This window comes from Lygodium microphyllum, chromosome 3 (genome assembly GCF_053477565.2).
Source record: "Lygodium microphyllum isolate KBCC chromosome 3, Lygodium_microphyllum_v1.1.10, whole genome shotgun sequence".
NCBI classification, from domain to species: Eukaryota; Viridiplantae; Streptophyta; class Polypodiopsida; order Schizaeales; family Lygodiaceae; genus Lygodium; species Lygodium microphyllum.
This window is the reverse complement of record NC_141137.1, coordinates 104,591,372-104,604,068: the sequence shown is the minus strand read 5'-3', so window position 1 is coordinate 104,604,068 and position 12,697 is coordinate 104,591,372. Positions and strand designations below refer to the sequence as shown.

General features: G+C 42.7%; 1 protein-coding gene across 5 annotated transcripts in view; it reads right to left on the bottom strand.

Annotated features, from left to right (window-relative positions):
* The window catches only part of LOC148038700 (putative serine/threonine-protein kinase SIS8), a 43,487-nt gene extending 32,026 nt beyond the window's left edge, over positions 1-11,461 (bottom strand). For 3 of the 5 annotated variants that reach the window (XR_015690197.1, XR_015690196.1, XM_087674404.1), the window contains exons 1-3: positions 10,024-11,455; positions 6,082-6,517; positions 966-1,071 (exon numbers count right to left, since the gene is read on the bottom strand). Coding sequence is in view for 3 of the 5 variants with exons in the window: in XM_087674404.1 (XP_087530530.1) it covers positions 966-1,071; positions 6,082-6,517; positions 10,024-10,617 (1,136 nt within the window). In the remaining 2 variants the exon portion in view is untranslated. Of the gene's footprint in view, positions 1-965; positions 1,072-6,081; positions 6,518-10,023 lie in introns of all 5 variants that reach the window. The other 2 variants (XM_087674423.1, XM_087674426.1) reach the window with 2 other exon arrangements.
* Positions 11,462-12,697: the final 1,236 nt, after the last annotated feature.

Genomic DNA, 12,697 nt, shown 5'->3' with positions numbered 1-12,697 from the left:
CATGCAACAATCATAAATAAAACATTCGTATTGTAACAGCAACCAGATTTTCTTAAGTTATGAGAAACAACCATCTCCTTGACATTGATGCTTTATGGCCACATCTCACTTGCAGGTATACACATGAGCCTTGGAACACTGTCACTAGTTGCTGTAAGTAGCAAAAGTACCAATGTTTTTCAAGTTTCTAAACAACTGACAAGATTTTACTTTAACTTGGAGCTCAAACAGCTTTCATATACCACAATTACCTTTATTTTAAAAACGGATGGTGCTTCAAACAAAAGAGAAAAGTGGAGATTATGCTTCAAAAAAGTAAAACTATACACTGCAACCAAGTTTTTCTCTTCCTTCATCAAACCAATGTCAAAAGCATAGACCTTCACATTGATCAGCAGAAATTCGACTTCATAAAAACTCCTTATAGAAGAAAATGTCAATGACATTCAGTTCTCATTGAGTTGCAGCTTTCAGGACCCTGAAACATCATTGCTTTAGTACCTAAATCTGCCCAAAATTCTATAGAAATTAGTTGTTGTAATAGGGTGATTATAGTAGCTACATAAAACATTGCTGGGTCACATTGGTTGGAAAAGTAAGATCATAATCTACACTTCACATGCTTTAATGACTTGACAGTGCGGCTATTCCAACATCCCACCTTCAAGCTTGTCATCCAACTCTATTCTTGGTATTGACTCTTGAAGCACAATCCTCATACAGACAAACTTGACCAGCCCTAAATCTAGTCATATTTTGTAAACCAGACTTCTTCTCTTCCGTCTTGCAGACATCAAAGAAATTCAAAAAAATCCTAGAGCATAATTTTCTTGGACATCTTTCATAGGTATAACTCCACTTAATCTTTTGGGTGCAAATCTCACTTTCAATGCATCTAAACTATAAAATAACAGCCAACTCATAAAATCCAGGACATTCCAGAAGCTTCAATTTGAGATACTAACCTGGCGCCGTCAATCTTTATAATGTTGACTGAACCTTCATCACTACCACTGTATTGCTTGCCTTTGACTAGCTGACAAGGAATCCCAACAGCATCAGCCAGAATCTGAAGAGAAATATTTATTTTATCAATTTCTTATCCCACCTGAAAGGACAGCAGGACTCCAACAGTTGTATCTGTAGCTATCAACAACACACAAAGCAGACAAACTGCCTAGCAGATATGCAGTTACAAAGGATGCGAGTGCATAAGCCAAAGCAACAGTGCAACTGGGCAGAAAGAGAGAACATAGAGAATGGATCACAAAACCTAAATAATGATGAAGAAAACAGGACTGCACACAGTATTGAAAACACGCTGGGCCCCTGTACAAATGCCAACGGAGGGTAGGATGAATGAGGAAGCCGGATGGATGAAAAGAGGGAGAGAAAAGATCTGACGATGAGAAGAGAGGAGGGAGAAAAAGACTGGCCGGAGAAACAAACTCCAAACAGCAGCAAAAGTGCCACGATGGTGAGGATGGGGTCGTGATGATGACGACAGTTCAGCAAGAAAGAAAATAAGCCTACAAAATAGGAAAAAGCAGATGAATCTGGCTGACAGATGCCATAAAGGGCCAAGCTGCTATAAACCTGGCCAACCTGGTGTAAATCAGGTTCAAAAAGCAAAGAAAAAAGTTGAAACTAGTCCTCAGAAGTCAAGAACAGCTGGACAACGATCAGAGCTGCACAACTACCAAGGCTGACTGATCTACAGGCAGCCACTACCACAAATCTCACTAATGAACACTGTGGAGAACAGACAAAAAAATGTGAACATGATCAGTGGTAGAGCTCCAAATGTCCTTCTTGGACGCAAATGGAGGCTCAATCCAAGAAATAAACGTTGAGAGAGACATGGAATGACATGGTTGCTAACATCCCCTCTCATATCCTAGGTGTGGCTGAAGTATAATGAGTAGAGAAGCTGGAACAAGACAGGAATAGCTCACAAAAGAACTTGAATACCATGAACATCCCCAAAGAAAGCTCCAAAAGACTGCCAAAAGACTGCAATGGATCCAAGGATAGCAAAAGAACTAACGTCCATCTCATCTGTTGAAGTTGAGATCCAGCCAAAGACCATGACCCCCTCTCCAACAGAAACTAGAGGAAACACAAGGCCTGAAGGTGCTAATGGCATCGTGGAAGGCTATGGAAGGGTCACACAAAGAACATCCTTCGATCCTGAGCCAAATCACCGGCTCAATCAGATGATGATAGCAAGGAGCTATCGAGAGCATCAAAAAACTCACCTGCCAAATCAAAACATCAAAGAACAAAGGGCATGGGATAGGCATGCAAGCAGCAAGGGAGAATGCTTGAGGAAAGAGTTAAAGAAGTTATAGGCCTTATAAGAGTGTGAAACCCTAAAGGAGCTCCTCAAGATCCTGAAGTTCCCCCTCCTGAGCTAAAAGAAAGGTCATGGTGTGGGAATCAAAAATAACCCTCTAAAAGGGATAGAGGGTTGGAGGGAACCACCAAAGGAGAGAGAGGGTGGGATGGAGCATGTGGCTAGGAGAAAGGAAGGTAGTCAGGAAGGTATGGATGGAACAACATGGAAATGCCAAAGTTGTTAAAGAATCAACTCCTCTACAGAGGGCACAAAGGCAGACAGGCCCGACAGGCAGATGGACAGGCAGGCCAGGCAGGGAGCAGGCAGGGAGCAGGCAGCAGTCGGCCAGGCCAACAACCCATTGGAGTTGATCTTCACAGATTTGTGTGGATCTATGCAACAAGAGACCCTCAAAGGGAGTAAGTATCTTACACTCATTGTGAATGATTTCAGCAGGATGACATAGGCTTTCTTTTTGCAATTGAAGTCATAAGCATTCTTTCTCTTTCAAGAATAACTGATCTATGAAGAAACACAATATAGGCAGAAGCTGAAGGTCATTAAAGTTGAGAGCAGGGGCAAGTATACCTCCAAGGAAAATGCTCAATTCTATGTGGATTGAGGGATACATCAAGAGTTTGCCAATACAAGCATCCCATCCATAAAGGGGGTGTTGGGACACACAGCTGTTCACACCCTTAACAGAACCTCTTTTTCAGCAATTCCAAGCACGACACCTTTTGAGGCATATTTTGGTACTAAACCTGATGTTTCTTATTTCAAGATCTTTGGATCTGACACATATGTCCACATTCCAAAGGAGAAGAGATGGAAAATGGATCCGAAGGCATCATGCAATTTGTTCATGGGCAACAACACCCAATCAGTAACCTACCTATTGTATAATCTAGAGACTCGTGACATCTACACAAGACATGAGGTTTCATGGAATTTCCAACTTCAAAGGGGTGTGTTGAAGCACCCTATTTAAGAAGATCCATGCAACAAGTGGTTGCTACCACCAATTCATCATGAGCCATCAAAGACTAAGGCTCTAAAGGAGGAGGATCACACCTTTCACAGCCAGTAGGTTTTCCAAACCCAATTTTCAAGATTGTGAAGCGAGAGGAGTATTGGCCTCCTCCCCGATTGGCTCATCGAACCCTCTCAGATACAAGTATTAAGGGTATCCCACAAGAGTGGGAGTCGTACATCAAGCCCATTTGGGAGAGTTGTTGCACACCAACTACACGTTGATGATCCATGCTATGGAAGATAGGGATACAACATCGATTGGAGAACCTTTACAGCACGACTGTTGGCGCAAAGGCAAGGAGCAAGAAATAGAGGCCATTAATCAAAATGGTACATGGAAGTTGGTGCCTTCACCAGCCAATACAAAGTTATTGGAGTGAAGTGGGTACTCCAATCAAAATATCATAAAAACTAATCTTGGGACAAGCACAAGGTTAGGTTGGTGGCTAAGGGGTTTGCTCAAAACCCTAATATATATTTTGACAATAGCTTAATTTCACATCAATTTCATAGATAGGCAATTGCCTATGGCTAGAAAGAGCAAGAATAACCCTAATGGTTGCCAGCTGTGCACTAGGGGCAAAGTTGTGGTTTCTAAGGCAGTTTTGAAGGAGATATAAAGATGGCCTCAACCTTGCAACTCCAAAGTGACTAGCTCATTTCATCCACTTCTCGCCTTGGGGAAATTTAGGCAGGACGTGCACCTAAACAAAGGGTGGCTTGAGAGAAATCAATGTCTTTGAAGAGAGGCAAGGAGAAGAGAAGGGGTTAGGGAGTGATAAGGAAAGGGCAAATGATCTTGATGATTTGCAAGCCGACTCTATCCATCTTCCCAGTCCTAATAATCCAATATGATGAAGATATCTCTAAGAAAAGAAAGGGGATATGGGCTGAGGATGCACCTGCCAGGGGATGGGAAACTCAAAGATCGAAGAAGGGCTGACCAAAGATGACCAGCAGCTGAAGATGCAGATGAGGCACCACCAAAGCTTTTCTAAAGAAAGGGAGGGAGAAGACAGGAAAGACAGCAGTATCTCTCACACTTGGCAATGATACCATGTGAGTGAACACGCAGAAGCAACAGTGCAACTGAGAGAGAGAGAGAGAGAGAGAGAGAGAGAGAGAGAGAGAGAAAACAGAGAATGGAACACAAAACCAGAGCAATCATAAAGAAAACAGGACTGCACATAATGCTGAACCAAGGAGGACAGGTCACCACAGGGAGGAGAGAGGAAAGAGAAGATCTGACAATGAGCAGAGAGGAGGGAGAAAAAGGCTGGCTGGAGAAGCAAAACTCCAAAGTTGCAGCAAAAGTGACCACAATGGTGCGGATGGAATCGTAATGACCAGCAAGGAAAAGACAAAGCTTATAGGCAAAAGCACATGAATCTAGCCAACAGCGGCCATAACAGGCACGCCTGCTACAGTCCTGGCCAACCTTGTGTAAATCAAGTTAGACCAACACAAAACAAAAATGCCACCTGCAAGGAAAAAACAAAGAAAAAGGTGACTACTTACTCTTAGGGATGAAAAATAATGATCATGGCTGCTTGACTACCAAGGCTGAGCACCCTAGGGGCTCCCACCACTGTACATGTCACAGATGAACACTGCCAAGCACAAACAGGACTGAAGAACATGACCACTGCTAGAGCTCTGAATATTCTCATCCAATTGAGACAGAGGCTCACAACCAGGACACGAACAAGGAGAGAGACATGGAATGACACAACTGCTAACAAAAAAATGCTACCAATTCACTGTTCATCCATAATACAACTCCTGATTTCAGACATTCAATTCAATGCTATCTTTCAATTTCATTAATTAAACATTTCTACTTCTTAGAGACTTCATAATACTGCAACCTGATGTGTTTTCTAACTATATCATAAAATAAATGACTTGATAGGATACCAAATGCAAGACTGGAAAAACAAGCCCAAAGAACATAGCAAATGTGCCAAGACACACTAAGTTCAATCAACAATAATCCTTAAATCTCAAAAACAGAAATGGAAAAGCTTTTGAAGCCACCATTAACATAACAAAAGATGATGTTGCCATGAATCTGTTGTCAAACTTCGGAATAAGGGTGAGCCCAAAAAACATTCGCACAAAACAATGTGAGAGGGCACTAAAATTCAGGCATAGTTGTCATAGCCAAACCCACTGCAATTATGTAGTACGGAGGTACTCATTACCCTTTCTTCCAGAAAGTTATCCAGGGTAAAACATTCAATCCAATTGCAGATCACAGTGATAAAAGTAACACTCTCCATAACCAAAGAGAGTGAACTCAATAAGCTCAAACAAGATATTTCAACAATCGACCAACAGCAGATTTTCATACAGATAACAGGACCTCCCTCACACAAGTATAGTTGTGCTACAGGCAATAGACTCTGCTTGCAAACATTCAGAAGTGAATTACAACTTCTGGCATTGAACGAAGGATACTGAAAATGAACCACAAAGAGACATTAAGGTTAGAAGAATTGAGATGAAGATGTTGATGCCAAACTTGTAGCACCTAATATTGCATGACAAAGATAAAATTATAAAATGTAGTGCAGCATCACTATTTATCAAGCAAAAAGAGCTATCAGTTCTCTATTAAGCCAAAATGAAACTACAAATGAAGTTTTCAATTTCTAAAACAAAGCACTGGACAGCTACATTTAAGACCTCAGTGTGTATTCTTAACTTAAATAGAAGTGTCCGATGCCGAGCAAGTCCTACTTGTAAGCACCCCAAAGGTAGCACAATATTCCCCAAAGAAGATCTGAGTTCTGTACTGTTAATTCTCCACCTTTTGAGAAGCAAATCAGTATCAACCACTCGACCACCCATGCGATCAACCACAATATCAGCGATCTTCTGGATCAAGGTACTCTGTTGCAACCCAATGGTGACAACCTCACAGCTTGCAGCTGCAGCCAAAGCCTTCTGCTCAATCTTGACCAGTTCCGGATCAGTTGCTCTATTCACCAATACAACTTCCCATGTCATCTGATCTGAAACAGGGGTTTCTTGCAAATCCACAAGGGCAGGCATTGTTTCTGAAGATGTGTCTGAGACTACTCCATAGACATCATAAAATCCATCCATAACCTTATCATCGTAGTTAAGGCAATTGTATTTCTGCATGGCACAAAGGCAATGTTAAAGCAGTAAACAAACTTGTCCTTCTGTGCTGTGAAATTCAAGTCTTTATAACCTAGAGCACTTACCTAAATAATGTGTGTAGAAGACAATGGTGAGCAGATAATGAAAAACCATTGCAAAAGACAGACAAAATCCATTGCACAAGAGAGTGACACAATGTTTTCACACTGCAGAAGCAAGCATTGAGCATAAAAATGAATCCTGCTGAAACTGGTTCAATCTAATTCAGACTTCAAAACTACTGTGATACGAAATTCAAGATTGTGTCACATACAGCATCTACCTTTAAAATATGTGTAGAGGACAATGGGGAGCAGATAATGCAAAACAAATGCAAAAGATGGATGAAATCCATCGCACAAGACAGAGTCACAATGTTTTCATAATGCAGAACAAGTTTTGAACATATCTAGGTCAAACTTCAAAACTAGGTTCCTGGAGCTAATTAAAAATGAGTACTGCCCCTGAATGTAGACCTCATTATTGGAACAACTATTGGAGCAGCCTTTACAAAATAACCACACTTATCCTGAAAAGTGCTCATGTTATACATCTGACTTCAGTCTTACCAAGTTCCAACCACATGCCTCTCCAGCAGACAATGTTACTCCCTGTGCATAGGAAACAAATTAACTGGAAACAGGCACATGCTCCTAGCTTATTTTTTCCCAGGTTGTCACTAGCCCTTACAGGACCTATCGGTTGATCAGAGCAGAGACTTGGATCGTTCGGCAATCCTCAGGCAGACATGCAGTTCACTCTTCTTCCTCGGGTACTGCTTCTTTCCCCCATTCACATCGACATCTTGGGGAGAGAGCGGGTGCTTACTTCTCCTTTCACTATCCAACTGGAACAGGGCAGTCTTCTCCTCTTGGTGTCTACAAGATTTTGATTCCTTCAGAGACATTAATGTACATTGTATCATTATTCGAGCTGGTAAGCATTGAGTACTTGATTTCCAAGAAGTACCAAAATCATTTTGCGAGACCAAATATTCTTCCACAAAATAAACCAAGATTGGAACAAGACAAACCCTTTTTTTCGAAACACTACAAGCTGGATCTTCAGGAATCCACTAGGAGTAGCTAGTACCCCCAAAACCATATGCCATGCTGGTAATATTTGTGAAGTTTTCATAACTGGATTTCAGCCTTCTGTTATTTGCACTTTCTATTCGTGCTCTGCAAACACTTGTACAATTGCTCAGTAGTTATGGAACTATGAGAAACTTGTCTCTCTGTGCCCAGCAATATCTTCCTTAAGGTATCTTACAGTCTTCCAAATATCGAAGCTTAAAATCATCAGAGGAGTCACATGTGCATGTGCCCAATGTGCACCCCCTATGCAACTAGGTATTGACACACAGAGATCAGAGATGCTTTCACAATGCTCCAACTTCCAAACTAACTACTATTCCTCGTACATGCCCAGGCAGTCACTGACACATCTTGTGCATATGTTGCATGATAGCATGTACATTCAACGCACTGCCATGCAAGTCCCACATCACTAGAGACTACACTCACCTGGCAATTAATAATTCTTGGAAACTGCCTCAAGCAGAAAAAATTAGTTACAGACTTCACATCGTATTCCTAGGGCTCTAGCCTAGTTAGAATCTCAACCAAAGCAGGTTCACATCTGTTGTCAACCATTGTCTACAGATTTCCTTAAAATTTAAAGCTGCTCCTAGACAAACCACTGCCTTAAAATAGCTGAAACATCTTTGAGCACCCTCGTTAATCACACACCACAGTGCAGGTTCCCGACAGAGTGCCACAGTCTGTGATTCTATTACTTGCATTCATAGCTCATAGCGCCTGTTACCTTAACTGTCACCTTGTTACTCAGCCTTTTATACTACAAGGGAGCAACACCCCATAAAGACTCTGAATATGGCGTAACTTTTTGTGCAGTTACATTTACATCATTACTTCAATAACACAATTATCATAGTTAAAAGACTGAGTAATCATTCAATGGCTGCTGAAATTGAGAAAACAACTTTGACATCTCAGAAGACCTGATTGTTTTCAGTATAGCCCAAGCTTGTTTGTGGACTTTATTGAGATGCCCAATCATTATCACTACAAGCCAGGTTTGATCATTTCTAAATAAGCCCCAAAACTCTCAAGTGCTTCTGTCTCTAGTATACCCTGACCTTTGTGTACTTAATTGAAATGCGGTCAGTATCCCTACAAGTTAGGTTTGATCATTTCTCAATAATACCCCAAAACTCTGGAGTGCTGCTTTCTCTCTGCCCCTGCATGTTGCCCATTTCCCAGCCTAGGACCTAAATCCCATGTCTGCTCAACCTTTTCAAGAAAATTTGCAAAAGCATGGCTTTACCCTATCCATACAGATGCACCTCTAAAACATTGCTATGCTACATCACTGCAGCCTCAGGTTAGAATAAAGGTTTGCTCCTCCAGACCAGTCATCCAAAGTACCATCCCCAGCAAGATATGCTATGTCTTTGTGAGACCATTGGATTTGTTTCTTAAAAAACGTACACTCCGTTTGCAGCCTCGTGACATATAGTGAACTTTGCAGTAACCTTGAAGAGAGTCTTGTCAAAGAAGAGTAGTGCTGACAGCTGTAATCATACGACTTAAAGGACCTTCTGACCCAAATTAATCATGATCAACAAGTTGCCTAAGAGCTGTGCAACCCATTTGTTACATCCAGCTTCCATCCAGCCTGGAGATCAATGCACTCCATATCAGGAGTCAAACATCCATTGCCTGTCTTGTCAACTTGGACCTATCCATCATCAGCATAGTATTGTACCAATTTGAAGTGTCACTTCCTACAATTGCTGGAGCAATCTAAGGCCATTACTTACAAAATCTTTTTGCAATGATATTGAAGCAACTATCAATTCGTGCCAGACATTCTGAATACTAATCAGGGGAGTCAGATAGCTTACCTCAATTGGATTTACAGAACATCAGTAGTACACTCATCCTAACACCGTTGAGAATTTAATGTGGGCAGAGGCATTGACTCATCAAATTTCAAGCGGCCAACAAGCCCTACTTCATCTCTTATATTCATTCGGTTGACTAAGACATCTAACTATACTTGACAGATCTCATTGGTTTAGTGACAAAATGAATTTATGTTTAAGTGGGGAGACTTGCATACACAGAAGTTTTCAGATTTTACCAAGTGCCCATTTCAACCCAAGTGCCTGTAAAATGAGCATGTTTATGAATCACTAGGACCTGGAAAAATCACAAGTTCTTTGGTAGAAATGAAGTGGTCGCAAGTTGCAATCTGCCAACAAAATGCAGGAGGGAACAGTGCGTCCTAAATCACAATGCATACTACCAACTTCCAGTTGAAATCCAACTATCCTCTTCATCACATGACAGCTGCATATAGACAGAGAGAAAGTTCACAAAGCACTTTGATCTCTCCTTTACTCAAATCAGCTGTCCCAGATCAATCATTAACAGGAACACAATCATTAGGCATACCCAATATCGGAATGCAAGAACCTCTGCTGGCGTGTTACTGAGAGTTGGATCAGAACCTAGACTGATTTGCTTGGCGGTCTCTATTGCAGTTGCCTCTGGATCGTCACTCACGCTGAGAGCCATGGCCACCTGCATCTGATATTCCTCGACATCTGCCAGTGAGAGCGCCTGTGTATCTACCAACCGCAGCATGGCAGCTTGAGTCCCAACACCTCCAATGCTTGCCATGTTTTCGTGTACTGAATCCTCTGCAGCTGGCGTGGAAATATGCCGTTCGTGTATGCTATCTCTGTCATCTTCCGCTTTGGTCGTTATTCCAGCACCCTCCTCCTTCTTGCTCTTGGGGCTTCCACCTGTTATCCTGGATGTGCCAGCATTCTGATTGGATGCCGAAGGCGGGTTGACTGTATTCTTTACTGCAGTGAGCCAGTTTGACAATCCGGAGAGGGCCTTCGAGTCGCCGCTGCCACCACCAGATCCAGGCTCGGAGAAGGAGAACCGGTGCTTGGAGGAGGACGAACTCATGCTCTTTGAGCTGTCTGCGGGGTCTTCTTGACTACCTCCGAGGTGGAGGAGACGCAGCAGGTTTTTCATGACTGTGATAGGAAGTAGAGGGACTTGCTTTGACTACATACCCGAGTGGCGATACTGGAAGCAAGCCATTCCCCAAAAAAAAATTAATAATAATAATAATAAAGAAGGGGGAAAGAAGGGGGTTTTGGGAGCTCCAATGAGCAGCAAAGGGATGGGGGACCGCTGGGGGAGGGATGGTCAAAAGGGAAGGGGATGATGATGTGAATCTAGAGAGGGAAGGTTAGGGATCCCATCATCTTCAGCATCGGCCATGGCGATGTGTGTGTGAACGGGGGGGATCAAGCAGCAGGGGAGGGGCTCATGGGAGAGGGGATCAAGGGGAGGGAGGACGGGGAGGAGAGGCGGCAAAATTGGGGAAAGGGAGAGGGGGGAAGAGAGGGGTAGCAGGGCAATGGGAGCTCCATTTGCGTGTGGGGTGCGTCGGGAGGTTCCTTTCAGAGGAGGGGGGCTGAATCTTGCGGCCCATTCCCTTGTGCTCTCTCTCTCTCTCTCTCTCTCTCTCTCTCTGTGCGTGTCTGTGTTCTGCTCTGTTTCCGTAGCTCCTCTCTTTCTAAAGCTCTCTCTCTCTCTCCCCTGTTCTGCTCTGTTTCTCTGTAGCTCCTCTCTTTCTAAGCTCTCTCCTCTCTCTCTCTCTCTGTCCCCTGTTCTGCTGGCTCTCTAGCTCCTCTCTTTCTAAGCGCTGTCTCTGTGTTCTGTATCGCCTTGTGCTGTCTGTGGATTTGGGTTCGGGTTTCGGTCACGGGAAATGAGGGGGGCAGCAAGCCTAGAATTGTTGAACAGAGGCCAATTCATCGTCATAGGTCAATGCGGCCAGCTCACCCGCCCTGCCTGCCACGTCACGCCGAGGCCACCTGATGACTCATGAGTAAGAGAGAGCGAGAGAGAGGTTTGTGTGTGCGTGTGTGAGTGCATGCGTGTGCTCGGGTGATCGTGACGTGACGAAGGGCCTTTCAAGTTTCCTCTCTCTCTCTCTCTCTCTCTGCCCATTTCCCCTTTCCAACCACAGGTCCTTCAATAGATTCCCTTTCCTTTCGCATACACACAACTAGTTAAGCCTGGGGTAGTAGGTACCTCCTTTGGGTACTCTCACTAAATAAAACCCTAGCACAATAAGTCTGACAGTTTCCCATGTGGGAAAAGGGACTCTTTTCCACCAATGGATGGATGGATGTACACATTTTTAAATAATAATTATTGTTTATCACATTTAGAAAAAGGGCTCTTTTCCCTTGTTTTTTCCTCTCGTGTGCTACTCGGGAGGCGCCATAGACCTAGCTAGGTGCCCCCTGGGCCCTACCTCGAAGCACACCTAGCTAGGTCTACGATGCCTCCCAGTAGAAGCTCATGATGTCGAACACTACAGGAAAAACAAGGTAAAAGAGCTCTTTTCTAAATGCACTAACCCTTGCCCCTAACCGCACCTAGCTAGCTCTGCAATGCTTCCCAAGCAAAACCTCATGATTTGCCATAATTCACAATGTAGGAATTCTAATCAGGATTTGTCTAAAACTTCTTATGTAAGGCACCTTCTTTCAATATGCTCAGCCATCAATCCCTCACTCAATGCTCCAGTCACATTCTTCCTCTTTATCGTCATCAACTCAAGTACTTTTCATCATCTCAAAGTAGCTTTGTCAAGCCTATGTGGTGACACCAACACATTCGCCTTCTTACAAGTCATTGCTAGCTTGAAACTCAATGTTTTGAATTGATATTGTCTAGCCTAGCTCTCTTAATGTGCAAACCCTTTGAGAAGCAAATTTTTTCAATTTTGCCATCAATGTTATTATGTGACATATCAAAATTTAAGAGAGTAGGAAAATATCATCTTTTGTTAGGATACTAAAAATTCAAAAAAATACCAATAGTTAACGAACTCTTTGTGCACATGGAAGAAATGAAGCCTTTTTGCATTTTATCTATCAAAGTGGAGCAACTTGGCACTGACTAAATGAAGACCTCTCTCAAACTTCTCCTCTTTTGGCAAAGTTATAGACCAATGTATGTAGTTTTGATAATCTTGGGAAACCAATAGTTGTGCATCATGCAAAGAGCTTACAGTTGTTCTTAAGCCAACCAT